The sequence below is a fragment of the Macaca fascicularis genome, chromosome 7 (genome assembly GCF_037993035.2).
Source record: "Macaca fascicularis isolate 582-1 chromosome 7, T2T-MFA8v1.1".
NCBI classification, from domain to species: Eukaryota; Metazoa; Chordata; class Mammalia; order Primates; family Cercopithecidae; genus Macaca; species Macaca fascicularis.
The window spans coordinates 105193141-105209348 of NC_088381.1; the positions used below are offsets into that span (position 1 = coordinate 105193141).

General features: G+C 37.9%; 1 protein-coding gene across 16 annotated transcripts in view; it reads left to right on the top strand.

Moving 5' to 3' along the window:
• The window catches only part of MIPOL1 (mirror-image polydactyly 1), a 403522-nt gene that overhangs the window by 156190 nt on the left and 231124 nt on the right, over window positions 1–16208 (top strand). For 11 of the 16 annotated variants that reach the window (XM_073998508.1, XM_065548737.2, XM_045396307.3 and 8 more), the window contains one exon: window positions 15114–15221. The exons of the other annotated variants lie outside the window; for them this stretch is intronic. In XM_073998508.1, coding sequence (XP_073854609.1) covers window positions 15114–15221 — 108 coding nt within the window. The remainder of the gene's footprint in view (window positions 1–15113; window positions 15222–16208) is intronic. 16 annotated transcript variants of the gene reach the window in all.

Genomic DNA, 16208 nt, shown 5'->3' on the forward strand with positions numbered 1-16208 from the left:
TCTTATCAGCTTAAGGAGATTTTGGGCTGAGACAATGGGGTTTTCTAAATATACAATCATGTCATCTGCAAACAGGGACAATTTGACTTCTTCTTTTCCTAACTGAATCCCCTTGATTTCTTTCTCTTGCCTAACTGCCCTAGCCAGAACTTCCAGCACTATGTTGAATAGGAGTGGTGAGAGAGGGCATCCCTGTCTTGTGCCAGTTTTCAAAGGGAATTTTTCCAGTTTTTGCCCATTCAGTATGATATTGGCTGTGGGTTTGTCATAAATAGCTCTTATTATTTTGAGGTACGTTCCATCAATACCGAATTTATTGAGCGTTTTTAGCATGAAGGGCTGTTGAATTTTGTCAAAAGCCTTTTCTGCATCTATTGAGATAATCATGTGGTTCTTGTCTTAGGTTCTGTTTATATGCTGGATTATGTTTATTGATTTGCGAATGTTGAACCAGCCTTGCATCCCAGGGATGAAGCCCACTTGATCATGGTGGATAAGCTTTTTGATGTGTTGCTGAATCCGGTTTGCCAGTATTTTATTGAGGATTTTTGCATCGATGTTCATCAGGGATATTGGTCTAAAATTCTCTTTTTTTGTTGTGTCTCTGCCAGGCTTTCGTATCAGGATGATGTTGGCCTCATAAAATGAGTTAGGGAGGATTCACTCTTTTTCTATTGATTGGAATAGTTTCAGAAGGAATGGTACCAACTCCTCCTTGTACCTCTGGTATAATTCAGCTGTGAATCCATCTGGTCCTGGACTTTTTTTCGTTGGTAGGCTATTAATTATTGCCTCAATTTCAGAGCCTGCTATTGGTCTATTCAGGGATTCAACTTCTTCCTGGTTTAGTCTTGGAAGAGTGTAAGTGTCCAGGAAATTATCCATTTCTTCTAGATTTTCCAGTTTATTTGCATAGAGGTGTTTTTAGTATTCTCTGATGGTAGTTTGTATTTCTGTGGGGTCGGTGGTGATATCCCCTTTATAATTTTTAATTGCGTCGATTTGATTCTTCTCTCTTTTCTTCTTTATTAGTCTTGCTAGTGGTCTGTCAATTTTGTTGATCTTTTCAAAAAACTAACTCCTGGATTCATTGATTTTTTGGAGAGTTTTTTGTGTCTCTATCTCCTTCAGTTCTGCTCTGATCTTAGTTATTTCTTGCCTTCTGCTAGCTTTCGAATGTGTTTGCTCTTGCTTCTCTAGTTCTTTTAATTGCGATGTTAGAGTGTCAATTTTAGATCTTTCCTGCTTTCTCTTGTGGGCATTTAGTGCTATAAATTTCCCTCTACACACTGCTTTAAATGTGTCCCAGAGATTCTGGTATGTTGTATCTTTGTTCTCATTGGTTTCAAAGAACATCTTTATTTCTGCCTTCATTTCATTATGTACCCAGTAGTCATTCAGGAGCAGGTTGTTCAGTTTCCATGTAGTTGAGTGGTTTTGATTGAGTTTCTTAGTCCTGAGTTCTAGTTTGATTGCACTGTGGTCTGAGAGACAGTTTGTTATAATTTCTGTTCTTGTACATTTGCTGAGGAGTGCTTTACTTCCAATTACGTGGTCGATTTTGGAGTAAGTACGATGTGGTGCTGAGAAGAATGTATATTCTGTTGATTTGGGGTGGAGAGTTCTATAGATGTCTATTAGGTCTGCTTGCTGCAGAGATGAGTTCAATTCCTGGATATCCTTGTTAACTTTCTGTCTCGTTGATCTGTCTAATGTTGACAGTGGAGTGTTGAAGTCTCCCATTATTATTGTATGGGAGTCTAAGTCTCTTTGTAAGTCTCTAAGGACTTGCTTGATGAATCTGGGTGCTCCTGTATTGGGTGCATATATATTTAGGATAGTTAGCTCTTCCTGTTGAATTGATCCCTTTACCATTATGTAATGCCCTTCTTTGTCTCTTTTGATCTTTGATGGTTTAAAGTCTGTTTTATCAGAGACTAGTATTGCAACCCCCGCTTTTATTTGTTCTCCATTTGCTTGGTAAATCTTCCTCCATCCCTTTATTTTGAGCCTATGTATGTCTCTGCGTGTGAGATGGGTCTCCTGAATACAGCAGACTGATGGGTCTTGACTCTTTATCCAGTTTGCCAGTCTGTGTCTTTTAATTGGAGCATTTAGTCCATTTACATTTAAGGTTAAGATTGTTATGTGTGAACTTGAGCCTGCCATTATGATATTAACTGGTTATTTTGCTCGTTAGTTGATGCAGTTTCGTCCTAGCCTCGATGGTCTTTACATTTTGGCATGTTTTTGCAATGGCTGGTACCGGTTGTTCCTTTCCATGTTTAGTGCTTCCTTCAGGGTCTCTTGTAAGGCAGGCCTAGTGGTGACAAAATCTCTAAGCATTTGCTTATCTGTAAAGGATTTTATTTCTCCTTCACTTATGAAACTTAGTTTGGCTGGATATGAAATTCTGGGTTTAAAATTCTTTTCTTTAAGAATGTTGAATATTGGCCCCCACTCTCTTCTGGCTTGGAGAGTTTCTGCCGAGAGATCTGCTGTTAGTCTGATGGGCTTCCCTTTGTGGGTAACCCGACCTTTCTCTCTGGCTGCCCTTAAGATTTTTTCCTTCATTTCAACTTTGGTGAATCTGGCAATTATGTGTCTTGGAGTTGCTCTTCTCGAGGAGTATCTTTGTGGCGTTCTCTGTATTTCCTGGATTTGAATGTTGGCCTGCCCTACTAGGTTGGGGAAGTTCTCCTGGATGATATCCTGAAGAGTGTTTTCCAACTTGGTTCCATTTTCCCCCTCACTTTCAGGCACCCCAATCAGACGTAGATTTGGTCTTTTCACATAATCCCATACTTCTTGCAGGCTTTGTTCATTTCTTTTTCTTCTTTTTTCTTTTGGTTTCTCTTCTCGCTTCATTTCATTCATTTGATCCTCAATCGCAGATACTCTTTCTTCCAGTTGATCGAGTCGGTTACTGAAGCTTGTGCATTTGTCACGTATTTCTCGTGTCATGGTTTTCATCTCTTTCATTTCGTTTATGACCTTCTCTGCATTAATTACTCTAGCCATCAATTTTTCCACTTTTTTTTCAAGATTTTTAGTTTCTTTGCGCTGGGTACGTAATTCCTCCTTTAGCTCTGAGAAATTCAATGGACTGAAGCCTTCTTCTCTCATCTCGTCAAAGTCATTCTCTGTCCAGCTTTGATCCGTTGCTGGCGATGAGCTGCGCTCCTTTGCCGGGGGAGATGCGCTCTTATTTTTTGAATTTCCAGCTTTTCTGCCCTGCTTTTTCCCCATCTTTGTGGTTTTATCTGCCTCTGGTCTTGATGATGGTGATGTACTGATGGGGTTTTGGTGTAGGTGTCCTTCCTGTTTGATAGTTTTCCTTCTAACAGTCAGGACCCTCAGCTGTAGGTCTGTTGGAGATTGCTTGAGGTCCACTCCAGACCCTGTTTGCCTGGGTATCAGCAGCAGAGGCTGCAGAAGATAGAATATTTCTGAACAGCGAGTGTACCTGTCTGATTCTTGCTTTGGAAGCTTCCTCTCAGGGGTGTACTCCACCCTGTGAGGTGTGGGGTGTCAGACTGCCCCTAGTGGAGGATGTCTCCCAGTTAGGCTACTCAGGGGTCAGGGACCCACTTGAGCAGGGAGTCTGTCCCTTCTCAGATCTCAACCTCCGTGTTGGGAGATCCACTGCTCTCTTCAAAGCTGTCAAACAGAGTCCTTTGCATCTGCAGAGGTTTCGGCTGTGTTTGTTATTGCCCTGTCCCCAGAGGTGGAGTCTACAGAGACAGGCAGGTTTCCTTGAGCTGCTGTGAGCTCCACCCAGTTCGAGCTTCCCAGCAGCTTTGTTTACCTACTTAAGCCTCAGCAATGGCGGGCGCCCCTCCCCCAGCCTCGCTGCTGCCTTGCCAGTAGATCACAGACTGCTGTGCTAGCAATGAGGGAGGCTCGGTGGGTGTGGGACCCTCCCGGCCAGGTGTGGGATATGATCTCCTGGTGTGCCTGTTTGCTTAAAGCGCAGTATTGGGGTGGGAGTTACCCGCTTTTCCAGGTGTTGTGTGTCTCAGTTCCCCTGGCTAGGAAAAGGGATTCCCTTCCCCCTTGCGCTTCCCAGGTGAGGCGATGCCTCGCCCTGCTTCAGCTCTCGCTGGTCGGGCTGCAGCAGCTGACCAGCACCGATCGTCCGGTACTCCCCAGTGAGATGAACCCAGTACCTCAGTTGAAAATGCAGAAATCACCGGTCTTCTGTGTCGCTCGCGCTGGGAGTTGGAGACTGGAGCTGTTCCTATTCGGCCATCTTGCTCCGCCCCCCCTTCGAATTAATTTTTTTATAAGGTATAAGGAAGGGATCCAGTTTCAGCTTTCTACATATGGCTAGCCAGTTTTCCCAGCACCATTTATTAAATAGGGAATCCTTTCCTCATTTCCTGTTTTTGTCATGTTTGTCAAAGATCAGATGGTTGTAGATGTGTGGTGTTATTTCTGAGGCCTCTGTTCTGTTCCATTAGTGTATATCTCTGTTTTGGTATCATTACCATGCTGTTTTGGTTACTGTAGCCTTATAGTATTGTACGAAGTCAGGTAGTGCGAAGTCAGGTAGCTTGATGCCTCCAGCTTTGTTCTTTTTGCTTAGGATTGTCTTGGCAATGCAGGCTCTTTTTAGGTTCCATATGAACTTTAAAGTAGTTTTTTTTTTTTCCAGTTCTTTGAAGAAAGTCAGTAGCTTGATGGGGATAGCATTGAATCTATAAATTACCTAGGGCAATATGGCCATTTTCATGATATTGATTATTTCTGTCCATGAGCATGGAATGTTTTTCCATTTGTTTGTGTCCTCTTTTTATTTTGTTGAGCAGTGGTTTGTAGTTCTTCTTGAAGAGGTCCTTTACATCCCTTGTAAGTTGGATTCCTAGGTATTTTATTCTCTTTGTAGCAATTGTGAATGGGAGTTCACTCATGATTTGGCTGTTTGTCTGTACTTGGTGTGTAGGAATGCTTGTGATTTTTGCACACTGATTTTGTATCCTGAGACTGCTGAATTTGCTTATCAGCTTAACGAGGTTTTGGGCTGAGATGATGGGGTTTTCTAAATATACAATCATGTCATCTGCAAACAGGGACAATTTGACTTCCTCTTTTCCTAATTGAATACCTTTTATTTCTTTCTCTTGCCTGATTGCCCTGGCCAGAACTTCCAACACTATGCTAAATAAGAGTGGTGAGAGAGGGCATCCTTGTCGTGTGCCAATTTTCAAAGGGGATGCTTCCAGTTTTTTCCCATTCAGTATGATATTGGCTGTGGGTTTGTCATAAATAGCTCTTACTATTTTGAGATACGTTCCATGAATATCTAGTTTATTGAGAGTTTTTAGCATGAAGCGCTGTTGAATTTTGTCAAAGGCTTTTTCTGCATCTGAGATAATCATGTGGTTTTTTTCATGGGTCCTGTTTATGTTTATGCGATGGATTATGTTTATTGATGTGGGTATGTTGAACCAGCCTTGCATCCAGGGATGAAGCCACATTGATCGTGGTGGATAAGCTTCTTGATGTGCTGCTGGATTCGCTTTGCCAGTAGTTTACTGAGGATTTTCACATCAATGTTCATCAGGAATATTGGCCTAAAATTCTCTTTTTTTGTTATGTCTCTGCCAGGCTTTGGTATCAGGATGATGCTGACCTCATACAATGAGTTAGGGAGGATTCCCTCTTTTTCTATTGACTGGAATAGTTTTAGAAGGAATGGTACCAGCTCCTCTTTTTACTTCTGGTAGAATTAGGATTTGAATCCATCTGGTCCTGGACTTTTTTGGTTGGTAGGCTATTAATTATTGCCTCAATTTCAGAGCCTGTTATTGGTCTATTCAGAGATTCAAGTTCTTCCTGGCTTAGTCTTGGGAGGGTGTATGTGTCCCGGAATTTCTCCATTTCTTCTAGATTTTCTAGTTTATTTGCCTAGAGGTGTTTATAGTATTCTCTGATGGTAGTTTGTATTTCTGTGGGATCGGTGGTGATATCCCGTTTATCATTTTTTATTGAGTGTATTTGATTCTTTTTTTTTTTTTTTTGAGACTGAGTCTTGCTCTGTTGCCCCGGCTGGAGTGCAGTGGCGCCATCTCGGCTCACTGCAATCTCCACCTTCCAGCTTCAAGAGATTCTCCTGCCTCAGCCTCCTGAGTAGCTGGGATTACAGGCACGTGCTACCATGCCCAGCTAATTTTTTTGTATTTTTGGTAGAGACGGGGTTTCACCATGTTGGTCAGTCTGGTCTCGAACTCCTGATCTGCCTGCCTCAGCCTCCCAAAGTGCTGGAATTACAGTCATGAGCCACCGTGCCTGGCCACATCTATTTGAGTCTTCTCTCTTTTCTTCTTTGTTAGTCTGGCTGGCAGTCTATCAATTTTGTTGATCTTTTCAAAAACCCAGCTCCTGGATTCACTGATTTTTTTGTTGAATGGTTTTTTGTGTCCCTATCTCTTTCAGTTCTGCTCTGATCTTAGTTATTTCTTGCCTTCTGCTAGCTTTTGTATTTATTTGCTCTTGCTTCTCTAGTTCTTTTAATTGTGATAGTAGGATGTCAATTTTAGATCTTTCTTGCTTTCTCTTGTGGGCATTTAGTGCTATAAATTTCCCTCTACACTCTGCTTTAAATGTGTCCCAGAGATTCTGTTATGTTGTATATTTGTTCTCATTGGTTTCAAAGAACATCTTTATTTCTGCCTTCATTTCGTTATGTACCCAGTAGTCATTCAGGAGCAGGTTGTTCAGCTTTTATGTAGTTGTGCAGTTTTGAGTGAGTTTCTTAATCCTGAGTTCTAATTTGATTGCACTGTGGTCTGAGTGACAGTTTGTTGTGATTTCTGTTCTTTTACATTTGCTGAGGAGTGCTTTACTTTGAATTATGTGGTCAGTTGTAGAATAAATGTGATGTGGTGCTGAGAAGAATGTATATTCTGATGATTTGGGGTGAGAGTTCTGTAGATATCTATTAGGTCCGCTTGATGCAGAGCTGAATTCAAGTCCTGGATATCCTTGTTAACCTTCTGTCTCGTTGATCTGTCTAATGTTGACAATGGGGTGTTAAGGTCTCCCATTACTATTGTGTGGGAGTCTAAGTTTCTTTGTAGGTCTCTAAGGACTTTTTTTATGAATCTGGGTGTTCCTGTTTGGGTGCATATATATTTAGGATAGTTAGCTGTCCTTGTTGAATTGATCCCTTTATAATTATGTAATGACCTTTTTAGTCTCTCTTTTTTCTTTTCCTTTCTGTTTGTTTGTTTGTTTGTTTTTGCTCTTGCCCAGTCTGGAATGCAATGGTGTGATTTCGGCTCAATGCAAACTCCACCTTCCCCAGGTTCTTGCCATTCTCCTGCTTCACCCTCCCAAGTAGCTGGGACCACAGGCGCCTGCCACCACACCTGGCTACTTTTTTGTATTTTTAGTAGAGACTGGGTTATACCATATTAGCCAGGATGGTCTCGATCTCCTGACCTCATGATCCATCCGCCTTGGCCTTTCAAAGTGCTCTTTTCTTTTGATCTTCGTTGCTTTAAAGGCTGTTTTATCAGAGACTAGGATTGCAATGCCTGCTTTTTTTGGCTTTCCATTTGCTTGGTAGATCTTCCTCCATCCCTTTACTTTGAGCCATGTGTGTCTCTGCACATGCTATGGGTCTTCTAAACACAGCACACTCTTGGGTCTTGACTCTTTAACCAATTTGTCAGTCTATGTCTTTTAATTGGGGCATTTAACCCATTTATTTTTAAGGTTAATATTCTCATGTGTGAATTTGATCCTGTCATTATGATGTTAGCTGGTTACTTCGCCCATTAATTGATGCAGTTTCTTCACAGCATTGATGGTCTTTACAGTTTGGCATGTTTTTGCAGTGGCTGGTACTGGTTGTTCCTTTCCATGTTTAGTGCTTCCTTCAGGAGCTCTTGTAAGGCAGGCCTGGTGGTGACAAAATCTCTCAGCATTTGCTTGTCTGTAAAGGATTTTATTTCTCCTTCACTTATGAAGCTTAGTTTGTCTGGATATGAAATTCTGGGTTGAAAATTCTTTTCTTTAAGAGTGTTGAATATTGGTCCCTACTCTCTTCCGGCTTGTAGGGTTTCTGCCAAGAGATGCACTGTTAGTCCGATGGGCTTCCCTTTGTGGGTAACCCGACTTTTCTCTCTGGCTGCCCTTAACATTTTTTCCTTCGTTTCAACCTTGGTGAATCTGAGAATTTTGTGTCTTGGGGTTGTTCTTCTCAAGGAGTATCTTTGTGGCATTCTCTGTATTTCCTGAATTTGAACGTTGGCCTGCCTTGCTAGGCTGGGTAAGTTCTCCTGGATAATATCCTGAAGAGTGTTTTCCAGCTTGATTTCTTTCTCCCCATCACTTTCAGTTACACCAATCAAATGTAGATTTGATCTTTTCACATAGTCCCATATTTCTTGGAGGCTTTGTTCATTTCTTTTTACTCTTTTTTCCCTAAACTTCTCTCACTTTATTTCATTAATTTGATCTTCTATCACTGATAATCCTTTCTTCCACCTGATTGAGTTGGCTATTGATGCTTGTGCATGTGTCACGACATTCTTGTGCCATGGTTTTCAGCTCCATCAGGTCATTAAAGGTCTTCTCTATACTGTTTATTCTAGTTAGTCATTTCTCTAACCTTTTTTCAAGGTTTTTAGCTTCCTTGCCATGGGTTAGAACATGCTCCTTTAGCTTGGAGAAGTTTGTTACTACCGACCTTCTGAAGCCTACTTCTGTCAAATTGTCAAAGTCATTCTCCATCCAGCTTTGTTCTGTTGCTGGCGAAGAGTTGCGATCCTTTGGAGGAGAAGAGGCACTCTGGTTTTTATAATTTTCAGCTTTTCTCCTCTGGTTTCTTCCCATCTTTATGGTTTTATCTACCTTTGGTCTTTGATGTTCTTGACCTACAGTTGGGGTTTTGGTGTGGATGTCCTTTTTGTTGATGTTGATGCTATTCCTTTCTGTTTGTTAGTTTTTCTTCTACCAGTCAGGTCCTCAGCTGCAGGTCTGTTGGAGTTTGCTGGAGGTCCACTCCAGACCCTATGTGCCTGCATATCACCAGCAGAGGCTACAGAACAGAAATATCGCAGAACAGCAGATATTGCTGCCTGATCCTTTTTCTGGAAGCTTTGTCCCAGAGGGCATCCGCCTGTATGAGGTGTCTGTCAGCCTCATTGGGAGGTATCTTCCAGTTAGGCTACATGGGTGTCAGGGACCTACTTGAGGAGGCTGTCTGTCCGTTCTCAGAGCTCAAACGTCATGCTGCAAGAACCACTGCTCTCTTCAGAGCTGTCAGACAGGGATGTTTAAGTCTGCAGAAGTTGTCTGCTGCCTTTTTTTCAGCTATGCCCTACCCACAGAAGTGGAGTCTATAGAGGCAGTAGGCCTTCCCGAGCTGCGGGGGCCTCCACACAGTTCAAGCTTCTTGGCTGCTTTGTTTGCCTACTTAAGCCTCAGCAATGGCAGATGCCCCTCCCCTAGCCAGGCTGCAGCCTCACAGGTTGATCTCAGACTGCTGTGCTAGCAGTGAGCAAGGCTCTGTGGGCGTGGGACCTGCCGAGCCAGGCATAGGAGAAAATCTCCTGTTCTGCTGGTTGCTGAGACCATGGGAAAAGTACAGTATTTTGGCGGGAATGTACCATTTTTCCAGGTACAATCTGTTACCCCTTCCCTTGGCTAAGAAAGGGAAATCCCCCAACCCCTTGCACTTCCCAGGTGAGGTGACGCCCTGCCCTGCTTCAGCTCAACCACTGTGGGCTGCACCCACTGTGCAACCAGTGCCAATGAGAGGAACTAGGTACTTCAGCTGGAGATACAGAAATCACCCATCTTCTGTGTGGATCACACTTGGATCTGCAGACTGGAGCTGTTCCTCTTCGACTATCTTGGAATGGAAACCAATAAAGTTTTGCTTAGACCAGTGTCCTGGAGATTTTCCCTTATATTTTCTGTAGTAGTTTCATAATCTGAGGTCTTAGATTTAAGTCTTTCATCCATTTTGATTTGATTTTTTGTATATGGCAAGGGTTAGTGGTCTAGTTATTCTTCTGCATATGGAAATCCAGTTTTCCCAGCACCATTTAATGAATAGACTGTCTTTTCCCCAGTGTATGTTCTTGGCACTTTTGTTAAAAATTAGTTCACTGCAGATGTGTGGATTTGTTTCTGGGTTTTCTATTCTGTTCCATTGGTCTATGTGTTTTTATGTCCAAACCGTGCTGTTTTGTTTACTCTTGCTCTGTAGTATAATTTAAAGTGAGGTAAAGTGATTCCTCCAGTTTTGTTCTTTTGTTTAGGGTAACTTTGGGTCTTCTGCATCTCTTCTGGTTCCATATAAATTTTGGGATTTTTTTTCTATATCTGTGAAGAATGTAGTTGGTATTTTGATAAAGATTGCCTTGAATCTGTATATTGCTTTGGGTAGTACCTACGTTTTTACAATGTTGACTCTTCCAATCCATGAACATGGACTGTCTTTTCATATTTTGGTTTTCTCTTTAATTTCTTTCATCAGTGTTTCATAGTTTTCGTTATAGAGATCTTGCATTTCTTTGGTTAAATTAATCTCTTTGTATTTAATTTTATCTAAAACTGTGATAAATGGGAGTGTTTTCTAAAATTTCTTTTTCAGATTTTTCACGGTTGTCATATAGAAATGCTACTTATTTTTGTATGTTGATTTTGTATCCTGCAACCTTACTGAATTTGTTTATCAATTCTAATAATTTTTTTGTGTGTATGTGGAATCTTTAGGTTTTTCCAAATATATGATCATATCATTTGCAAACAAGGATAATTTGACTTCTTCCATTCCAGTTTGGATGCCCTTTATTTCTTTCTCTTGTCAGATTGCTCTGGCTAGGACTTACAGTACTATATTGAATAACAGTGGTGAAAGTGGGCATCCTTGTTGTTTTCCAGATCTTAGAGGAAAGGCTTTCAGTTTTTCCCCATTCAGTATGATGCTTGTTGTGGGTCTGTCGTATGTGATTTTTATTATGTTGATGTACGTTCTTTCTGTACCCAATTTTTTGAGTGTTTTTATCATGCAGGGATGTTAAATTTCATCAGATGCATTTTCAGCATCAATTAAAATGATCATGTGGTTTTTGTCCTTCACTCTGTTGACGTGATGTATCACATTGATTGATTTGCATATGTTGAATCATCCTTGCATCCCAGGGATAAATCCCTCTTAGTCATGATGCATGATCTTTTTAATGTATTATTGAACTCATTTGCTAGTGTTTTGTTGAGGATTTTTGCATCAATATGCATCAGAGATATTGGCCTATAGTTTTCTTTTTTTGATGTGTCTTTGTCTGGTTTCGGTATTATGATAATACTGGCCTTGTAGAATGTGTTTGGAAGTCTTCCCTCTTCTTCTGTTTTTCAGAAGAGTTTGAGTAGGACCGGTATTTGTTCTTCTTTAAATATTTATTAGAATTCAGCAGTGAAGCAATCAGGTCCAAGGCTTTTCTTTACTGAGATAGTTTTTATTATGGCTTCGATCTCATTACTTGCTATTGGTCTGTTCAGGTTTTGGATTTCTTCCTGGCTCAATCTTAGTAAGGTTGTTTGTGTCTAGAAATGTGTCCATTTCTTCTAGATTCTTCAATTTATTGACATATAGTTGCTCATAGTAGGCACTAATAATCCTTTGAATTTCTGTCATATTGATTTTAGTATCTCTTTTCATCTTTGAAGTTTACTTATTTGAATTTTCTCTTCTTTTTCTTAGTCTGGCTTTTGTTACATGGATCTCTTGTATTTTTTTTCATTTCAGATTTATTCATTTTTACTCTGAACTTTATTGTTCCTTCTACTAATTTTGGGTTTAGTTTGCTCTTTCTTTTCTAGTTCTTTAAGATGCATTGTTAAGATTGTTTGTTTGAGGTTTTTCTTCTTTTATGCTGTAGGCACTTATCTCTGTAAACTTCCCTCTTAGTACTACTTTTGCTGTATCCTGTAGTGATGTTGTGTTTCCATTATCATTTGTTTCAAGAAGTTTTTCCATTTTCTTCCTAATTTCTTCATTGACCTACTGGTCATTCAGGAGCATATTGTTTAATTTTGATGTGTTTGTGTAGTTTCCAGAATTCCTCCTGTTATTAATTTCTAGTTTTCTTCTGTTGTGGTTAGAGAAGATGTTTGATATTATTTCTTTTTTTTTTTTTAAAGACTTGTTTTGTGACCTAACATATGATCTACCCATGAGAATGATCCATGTGCTAAGGAAAAGAATGTGTATTGTGCAGCCTTTGGACGAGATGTTCTATAAATATCTAGTAGATCCATTTGGTCTGTAGTTCAGATCCAGTCTGAAGTTCCTTTGTTGATTTTCTTTATGGAAAATATGTTCATCCCTGAAAATGAGATGTCGATATCTCCAGCTATTGTTGTATTGGAGCCTATATCTCTCTTTAGCTCTAATAATACTTGCTTTATATATATATGGGTGCTCCAGTGTTGAGTGCATATATATTTAAAATTGCTATATCCTCTTGCTGAATTGACCACTTTATCATTATATAATGATCTTCTTTGTCTCTCCTTAGAGTTTTTGTCTTGAAATTTGTTTTGTCTGATATAAGTGTAGCTACTCCTGCCCTTTCTGTATCACTTAAATGACAAATTTAACAATTAAAAATATAAACATTGAAGAATTAATTTGGTGAGAATATCAATAAAATTTGAGATGTGATTAAATGATAGGATCTTTATCTGCTTTATAACTATTTTATGAAATTATAAAGTGACAGTAATTAATATAGTGTGCCACTTCCTAATCAATAAACTGTTCAATCCCGTTGCATCAAAATAAATTTCAAAATTACAGAGTTTAATAAAAGTAAAAAGAAACAAACCACTAGAAATTATATATAAATATGCGATTGTGGGGAATATGTTAGACTTTTCAAGGATAATGTCAAATGAAGAAATAATATAGGATTACGTAAATTTAAATAAACATTTAATGTAGTTAAATATGCTACAAATATTTATTTTACAAGAACGTTTAGCATTTATTTCTTGAGCATGAATGAGTGAATTTTTTATGTTTCTACCATGTAGTTTGGAAAAATCCCTATTCCTGGGTGATTTCTAATTTATTTGGAATGAAAAGAATAGGTGTCACACAACTCTTGACCATGCTTCCTCATTTTCTTCAGATACACTTAAGTTTCTACTTTCATTTATTTTCTCCTGTATTCTTCTTCTTTCTCCAGTGTCAGCTTACAAAATCACATGCCCAAAACAAGCCCAACTCAGATGTCAGCAGCTCCATGAAACATTCTTTCTCCCATAGCCAAAATAATCTGCTCCACCTTTGAATCCTAATAGATCACTTAGTTATTACATTTTAATACTTAATAATTTTATATTAAATTTAGTTGAAAATGTAAAGGATAATTTAGTAGAGTGTATCTCTACTTTATCGTCACAGTTAGTGCTATGCCATATTCGTTTTCTTGGACCATAATTTGTGTCCTCAGTAACACACACTGTGATTTGATTGCATTCTGACCAAATATTTTTTTACTGGCTATAAAAGATAACACAGTTTAATATGTAGATCATGTGTCTCCTGAAAATAAATGCCACATAATATGTGTCACAGAATTTTCATGTAAATTTTTAAAAATGTGATAGGTGAACTAAGTTGTCATACAGCTCATGATGGAATAGACATGGCAATGTAAAAAAATCTGCACTCAGTCAGTATTTTATCATATTTGGAGAATTTAGTTTCAACAAAACTATCTGCTAAATTAAATTAATGTTGATTAGGAATGCCTTGATATTATGGTTATTTTATTTATTTTTAAGAGTGTTTTGATTTTATAATTGCATTATTTATGCATGAAGTGTGTATACTCAATTTTACATTTGTACACAGACATCATTCGGCAATCTAAGTCAGTATCAGGAGTCTGGTAAGACTTTTTCTTCCAAAACATTTTGTATATTACTCAAAGTTGTGAAATATTGATACATACTGACTAATATTATTTGGATCAGAGGCAGAAGAAACCAGAGGAGTAAGAAATGTCATTTTGGATGATAGCTGCATTGTGATTGTAAAATAATAAGTAATGATTTTTTATTCATCCATTATGACAACTATCCATTTGTCAAATAATATAGAAAGAACTTTTTCCTGATCTTAAATCAGTATGTGTCCTTATTAGTTGTTTTGTAAGTATTCTAATTTTAAAATAGATAAATTAAGGAATGGTTTTTAACTTTTTCCTCAATGATGGGTTTAGTACTTTATTTGTTTAATCCCCCATGTATCTTCCTATTGTCCTGATTTACAGCACACCATTTTATAGCCTGTGTAATTATTATGTGAAGTGTTTTACGTATTTATATTGAAATCTTATATTGAAATGGCAAGATATTTCAAAAATTTTTTGAACACAGATGCTTCTATTGGCTCATTGAAACTTTTACTTATTTTTTTTACTTATATTCTCTTATATTCTTTACTTGTATTCCAAATAGGTGAAAGTGATCATTTCACATATCTGTTACCACTTTTACTTATAAGTAAAATTTGATCAAAATGGGAGAAATTAAAAACACTTAATTCTTTATCTGTTTCCAAGTCTTGGCACTCTGGCTATTGCTTTTTTTCCCTATAAAATTGTTTCCTTAGATATTTTTAAAAACTGGAAATATTTCTGAATGTACACCTTATAATTTTTATTTTAAAGTATTGATAAAATGTGATCATACAATATCATATTGTAGTTTATTTAGAATCCAATATGATTTTTAGAAGCACACTTTTATTCAACCAATAGATGGATAATCAGAACCATTTGCTCAAAGAATAATTTTAAATATGGTTCGACCTTAATTTTATAAAAGTGTTTTTGTGATTTATATAACATTCAGATTAATAAAGTAACTGAAAATTGTAATTGAATTTTTAGAATACTATAAGCAATGTTTTTATTTATTGTACTTACCATTACTTTTACTTACCATTCTTGTTGCCAAAAAAAAAAAAAAACTACCTTGTATTTTAGAGAATACAGTGATATTATTTACATTAATTCATGTGGCTTGGTGAAAAAAATGCTATAACTCCTTTACTTAATGGGATTCTTCCCCTGTGGCAGTGCAAACGGCTAGAGCAGGAGCTTCATCATCTGAAAGAGCAGAACCAGACTTCAGCAAACAACGTGAGACATCTGACTGCTGAAAACAATCAAGAACGTGCTCTGAAGGTAAATCTCCGTTCCTTCTTGCAGGCAAATTAAGGTTGTAAGCCCTTGGTGCCAGCTTTCTGTGCTGCATATATCAGTTGTGTACATTGCAGCAGAAGTGAGCTGTGGTGTTTGCCAACAACCCCTTCTTTAAACACAGATACAGCACCCTTCTGTTAGGGTATATTTTATTTCATGTATGTGTATGTGAAAACAACACATTTTCTGAATTTCGAGTGATGGTATGTTAATAACTTTTAGTACATGTTTATTCTGTTTCTTTTTTATATCATTACCTTTTGCAGTTAATAAAAAGTGACCACATTAAAAGAAAAAAATTAAATTATGGGCCTTTGCTTTGCATCAATATTTATTGTAATAATTTTTAAAAGGACTTTTGTAATATTAGTCACCCACAGAACTGACAGTCCTTGAAGAATATGTGAATGTGTTTGGGAAATGAAGAGGTACTTAGAATGTTACAGTAAAAGAGAAAGAAAGATGTTAAATAATAAATTCAACTAGAACTTTCAACAAGTGAAATACACGTTTCATAACAAAAAGTTCTGTCCCATTGTAATATAGATCAAGTAATTATGAAAAAGGACATGGTTTTAATTCTCCTAATTATATTTTTTTCTTAAAGTGCTTGTGACTTTTCCTTTTACTTTTTGTCTTTTGCCCAGTTCTCAGTATAGTGCCTGTACACAGTAGTTGTCTCTACCCTCAAGGTGCTTGCATTCTCATGCTAACCTGCTAAGGTTTAAAAAAAGAAATCCATGAGAAACAGAAAAGATTCATCATTGTTTTTATTGTATAATAAGAAAAGATTTGCTACCAAGAAGGTTATATTCTACTTCGCTGTCTTAAATTTTTTTTTTTTTGCTGCATATTACAGAGCAATATCATGGCATTAGCTGTATAACTCACTAAGCTGGAATCATGTACCAAAATTGAGGAAAATTGTGACATTTTAATGTAGAAAATATTTTTAATCTGTCTAAGAAG